General features: G+C 41.0%; 1 protein-coding gene across 1 annotated transcript; it reads right to left on the reverse strand.

Moving 5' to 3' along the window:
* Positions 1 to 3,045: 3,045 nt before the first annotated feature.
* On the reverse strand, positions 3,046 to 5,534 carry LOC125585451. Its single transcript, XM_048754520.1, has 2 exons — positions 5,218 to 5,534; positions 3,046 to 4,910 (listed from the first exon to the last, which is right to left on the reverse strand). The coding sequence occupies exon 2, from the start codon at positions 4,080 to 4,082 to the stop codon at positions 3,249 to 3,251; it is 834 nt and encodes a 277-aa protein (XP_048610477.1). The 5' UTR covers positions 4,083 to 4,910; positions 5,218 to 5,534; the 3' UTR covers positions 3,046 to 3,248.
* Between the last annotated feature and the right edge of the window lie 466 nt (positions 5,535 to 6,000).

Genomic DNA, 6,000 nt, shown 5'->3' on the forward strand with positions numbered 1-6,000 from the left:
TGCACCCGCTCCTGCTCCTCTCGCTCCCGCTGCTGCACCCGCTCCTGCTCCTCCGGGTCCTCCGGGAGTGATGAGTGTTGCGGAGTTGGTTCGACAGCCCGGTCGTGACCATCTTCCCTATCTCACTCCGTATCCACATGGACGGGGTCAAACATAGTAATTAAACATATTTTTTTTTCATTAAAATTTGATTCATTATTAACCGTTTGTTCTTTTTATTAGGTTCAACCGATCCGGGAACGGGATCAGCGCATGGATCAACCGTATGATGTACTCGGCCCTCGACAGGGGACATCCGACTTTCACTCACTTCCCTATCGACAAGCAGCATCTGTGGTTTCGTCAGTTTGCGGTAAGTATTCTAATTTTTTACTTATATTTTTAATCTTTAATATAAATTTTCTACTAATTATGTTTTTTTTCAGCAAGAGTTCAACTGGAATTCCGATGAGACGCTCTTTATCTATCACCACTTCGTCCATAAAGTTATGAACAACTATGGAAAGCAGATCCACGAGTGGAAGAAGAAGTGGGAAATCAACAAGGTTTGTTTTTAATTTATTAAACAATTTTTTTTAATTTATTAAACGATTTTTTAATTTATTTAACTATTTTCTTTTTTTTTTATTAAAAGGTCCCAAAGTCGATAAACAACACGGTCTGAACGGAGTTGTGTGCGCATTGGGATAAGGAAGAGACGAAAGAAACTTCTTCCACCAACTCCACCAATCGCAGGAGCGACCGTAAAGGGAAGGGCGTCTTCAAGCATAACTTGGGTGTTCAATCTATTGCCTCTCTGAGAGATAGCATGGTAAGTTCAGTCGTTTTTTCTTCAATTATTTAAATTTTGAAATTTTATTTTTTTGTGCATTTCTTCTAATTTCTAATGTTTCTTTAATTTATGTTTTTTTCAAGGCGGAAGAAAATGATGGCGAGCCGGTTGATGATCTCGCCCTAATGAAGAGGGCGTATACCAACAAGAAGACCGGCCAGATTGACGACGGTATTGTGAGGGAAGTGGTCACCCCTGGTCCAAACTCAAATGCAGGACAAAGTGTCTCAGCTTCAAACCGAGGATGACGCTTCGACGGCTTCGACCAACTTGTCCCGGTTTCGAATCAACGAAATCGTTGAATCCGTAAGTTCTTTTTTTTTAAGTTTAATTCATTTATTTCTTGATTTAAATTTGGCTATTTTCTATTTCAGTCGGTTCCAAAGAAGAAGGGACGTTTGGTCGGTTTGGGTCGTCGCACCCGGTCGGTTCCTCCTTCTTCTGCACCACTGCCCTTTGTTGATCCAGAAGTATTTACCGCTCAGTTGAAGGACAAGGATGATCGCATATCTTTGTTGGAGACCCAGATGACGGCTCAACAGGCGGGCTATGAGGCACAGAGGAGGCTGAACCAGCAAATGATGGAGATGATGCAGAGGATGTACCCGAACGAGGTGTTCCCGGACGTGCCAGACCCGTAGTTTTTTTTTTTCCAAAAACTCGGAATGTTTTATTTTTGTTTGTGAAACTTTGAATATTTTCGAATTTTAATTTTAATTTTAATTTTAATTTTAATTTTAATTTTAATTTTAATTTTAATGATTTCAATTTTAATTTTATTTTTATATTTTCGAATTTAAATTTCAAAAATTTTACTTTTTAAAAAAAATTAATTTTTTTTAAATTCCGAGGAACGGGGTCCCTTGGAATATACCGAGAGACAATATACCGAGGGACACGTTCCTCGGAATATTCCGAGGGACACCGTTCCTCGGAATTTTCCGAGGGACACCGTTCCTCGGAATTTTCCGAGGGACACCGTTCCTCGGAATTTTCCGAGGGACACCGTTCCTCGGAATTTTCCGAGGGACACCGTTCCTCGGAATTTTCCGAGGGACACCGTTCCTCGGAATTTTCCGAGGGACACCGTTCCTCGGAATTTTCCGAGGGACACCGTTCCTCGGAATTTTCCGAGTGACCTATTCTTCGGAATTTTCCGATGAAAATTCTGAGTAACATTTCGTCGGAACTTCCGAGGATTGGACCATCGGAAAATCCATCGAAATATCCCGAGGAAGTTCTCCCTCGGTATATTCCGAGGAGCTTTCCGACGAACAGGTTGTCCTCAGAATTTCCTCGGAAATTTGTTTCCTCGGAATTCCGTCGGAAAATTCCGAGGGATTTCCGAGGAAAAATGAATTTCCGAGGAGTTATTTCCGAGGACTTGTTTCGTCGGTATGTAGTCGGAATAACGTTATTCCGACGACATACCGACGATTTTTTCCCTCAGTATGTCGCTGTTTTCTTGTAGTGCATAGCTAAAACCCCATAGCAACCAATACAACCCCGACCCTCTGAAAGAAACTGTAAAACCCCATAGCCTCTCAATGATCTCCTTCTGAAACCTCATAGCTTCCGTTGCAATTCTGGTTTTACGATTTTGTTGTCCAACGATTCGTAAACCACCGCTATATTAGCGTAAACCATTAGCATCTTCTCCACTCTGCTAGCAGAGAACAAGATATCTGTTGTTATTTCATCCCAAGCAATGACATCTCCATCATTAATATAAAGTACGATCAGTGCTAGATGAACAACATCTGTATCCTCTCACTATATCCAAACATTTTCTTCCTATTACCTCTCGGTCTCAGTATGAGACCCCCACCATCTTCCTTCTCCGAATTGTTACTCCCCAGCGTACATATCAGTCGATTAAAAGCAGTAGAGCTCATGTCTCCATTCTTAGATAAGAAAAACCGTTAGAGCTCATGTCTCCATTCTTAGATAAGAAAAACCGTACCCAGATGATACCCTGAATTCGTCTATAACATACCTCGATACTCTCCATCTTGACTGAAACTGCACTTGGTTTAATGAGACCAAATGCAGTAGCTGCTGCAACCTGAGTGATATTTCATATATTTGCCATAGTATCAAATAATACCACATGTTCCTAGAGATCAATCCATACCTACCATGCTCCAATATATGGTCTGTTCCGAAAATAGTAGCATAAGTAAGAAAAGACTGTAATGAACTCAACCACCAAGAAAATAAAAATCCCTTAAACTTCCATTGTAAAACCCAAACACAAAACTTCCCTGAGAAAACAACTGAAACAACAACCATAAAAACCCATCGAACCCATTAAGAAACAAACGCTCATAGAGCTTATTGAAAATAATACTACCCTCAAATCATAAGTAAAACCATGCTTTCTTGATCCAAATATTAAAGAGACTTGATCCATAAACTAAGCGTTTTGATGGCCAGGTTTCGGGAATGAAGTCCCCTTACTCTCCTGTTGTTTGTTGTTGTCACCCCGGTGGATACTTGGCTTTGCTGCAGCTCGTTTGCGCGGGGAGACCAAAGCTGAAGCAATCCTCATCTTCGTGCTTCCTGCAGTATTTGCTGCTGGTTTAAACAACCTCTTGCGAGTGGTCTTTTTATTCCCCAAGTCTGCTACAGCTGCGTCATCTCCATCACCCGTCAGAAGCTGTTCCTCCTCCTCTTGCGGCTGCGCTTCCTCATCATATGCCATGATCGCTTCCTCAGTTTCCTCTTCTGAAAAGTCCGGTAAATCATCTGCTGCATCCATGTCGATCCCATGTTCCAGTAAGTGAGCCTTTATTTCATCCATCTCCATCACGTGGTCTTCATCCTCTGGAGACACCAACTTTTCCCCTAATAGACCTTGAACCTCTTGTAACCCCTTCTCTGCATCATTAGGATCCGATACGGTCTCTGCACCAGTAGCCTGAGTTTTGGCCAATTCTTCTTGAAACTTCTGAGATGGTTGATCCATGAGATCCTCCTCCATCAATTTCACCTCCCCTTCTCCATCATCTTTGATATTCCCCTCCTCCTTGGCCTCTTCCCGTGGCATATTCTGAACATTGTGAACCCGGGTTTGGTCTGAAGATAACCTAGTGCGCCCCTCCTGAGTATCATGCCTTGGCTCCTCCCTTCTGGTATTTCTATAGTGTGATGCCTCTCCATCCCCGCGGGAATTTCCACGATATGTGGAGTTTCTTTTGTGACCTCTATCTGCCACCTTCACCCACTTAGAGTCAGCTTCTACAAACATCTTGTCTTTCCCCTTCCCATGGTGATCCCGACTCTCTCTATTTCTATTCTGTTGACTCACAGGACCATTAATGATCACTCCTTTGTAGCTTCTAGCCCTCTCATCATGCTTACCCCCATCGCGCCATCCACCATTACCTCCCGGTTTCCTTCAGCTCCCTTTTTAGAATTATTCGTGTAGAGGACATTCCTCATCCTTGTGACACAAACTGAAACAGATGTAGCAATAACCAAATAATTTCTCATATCGCAATGAGACCGGAGCTTCCTCACTTTCATAAAACTCCCCACCTGCGAAGTCCACCGTGGTTTCAAAACATAGTTCTTTGAACGCGTCCACCACCACTTGAACTCGTGAGTGCTCCACATCCACCGCCACCGTTCTTCCTATAGCATTTCCAATACTCTCATACATAGGTGCCGTCTTGAACTCCACCGGAACACATAGAACCCGGAACCAAAACGGAATTTCCGACGGGTAATGCTGAGATTTCTTTGGTTGCCAGTTAGCCAAGCAAAGCATCCAATAATCGAAATGAAACGGTTGAAAGTTTAAAACTCCATCCATATCTTCCTCTTTCTCAAAGACAAACTGGAATTTCCCAAAACCCAAATCCGTTCCTACTACATGATCCTCCAACTTCCATATCTTTGGGAGATTCGTGATCAGCGCCTTCATATCCTGCTTCATACACCTTCCAATCAACGTTTTGGAAAATGTTGTTTTGATCAGCTCAGAGTTGTCAAAGTGTGGGACCGAAATCTTCAACCTTTTGCGAGTGCCCTCACCATTCTTCACGTCGGTGTTGTTAACGAGTAGTAACTGACTCTGCGTCATGATAAAAAGAACACTTTTATCTTTGTTGTAACAAGAAGGGGAAAGAGAAATAAGATTTATGTGACAACTGATGAACCCAATCATCCTTTTATAAGAAACCTAGATAGAATATTCGTTAATGAAACCCAGCCCACCAGAATTGATCCGCTCAATCTCCATCTCAATCTCACCTAATGATTTGATTCGTAAGCATTTAAACCCCATTACCTTACCAATATGATCCATACTTCCCATAAGACTCCCAAACCAAATCCAAAATTGAATCTCTTTATTTCAATATTTGGAACAGATATCATACCTTGTAACCTTCGCGATTTCATCTTGAAGATGATTGAAATCAAAATCTGATTCCATATCTCCTCAACTTTCCAAGAAAATCAATTTCCATTGCCATCTTCATCCATCGGGGATTTGGCTGAAATCGCCCGTCCGTTTCTCCATAATCCTTCAACAGATGTAACACCGCTCCAAACAACCACCCACTCCTTCACCGGGATCCCATCGTCGAGAATCCATCTAAACCCTAGATCTCCTTTGTCATCGCCATTTTTGTCTTGAGAGCGTTTTTTAATATGGAAAGTATTTTACATTTTTTTTCTTATGAAAAGATTTTAATTCTCTTTTTCGTAAGGGTCATATTGTGAATGATTTTTAATTCCTAACTAATATTTTCACCAAGAAAGAGTTTAAATTTTTAAGGCCTACCTATCTTGAGTTTGGACCTTATTAGATGGAGAAACCACTTTGTAATTTTTCACCTATCTTGAGTAGCAATAATGCTCTCAAAGTTTTCATCATTTTAGAAATTTTTTTATTGGTTTTGTGATTCGGATTCGTCAAAGCAATCACTCAGTTTGATATTTGATAGATTTCTTCCTTATTTTTTATCTTCTTAGTATGATGAAATTGATGTTTGCATCCACAACGTCTACGAAATTGTCTCAATTTTATTCTTATATGATGGCTTTCGCAAAGTACTAACCGACTGAGTACATTACTTTCTTTCAGTTCAGTTGTAATAAACTAAGATTTCTGGCAATTAATAAATGGATTTCATAACACCAAAAGATTAAAGGTCTCT

The sequence above is a fragment of the Brassica napus genome, chromosome C4, assembly GCF_020379485.1.
Source record: "Brassica napus cultivar Da-Ae chromosome C4, Da-Ae, whole genome shotgun sequence".
NCBI lineage: Eukaryota > Viridiplantae > Streptophyta > Magnoliopsida > Brassicales > Brassicaceae > Brassica > Brassica napus.

Excerpts from the sequence above, each read along its gene's own strand:
- LOC125585451 (XM_048754520.1), bottom strand. The coding sequence starts at position 4,082 with ATGTTTGTAGAAGCTGACTCTAAGTGGGTGAAGGTGGCAGATAGAGGT.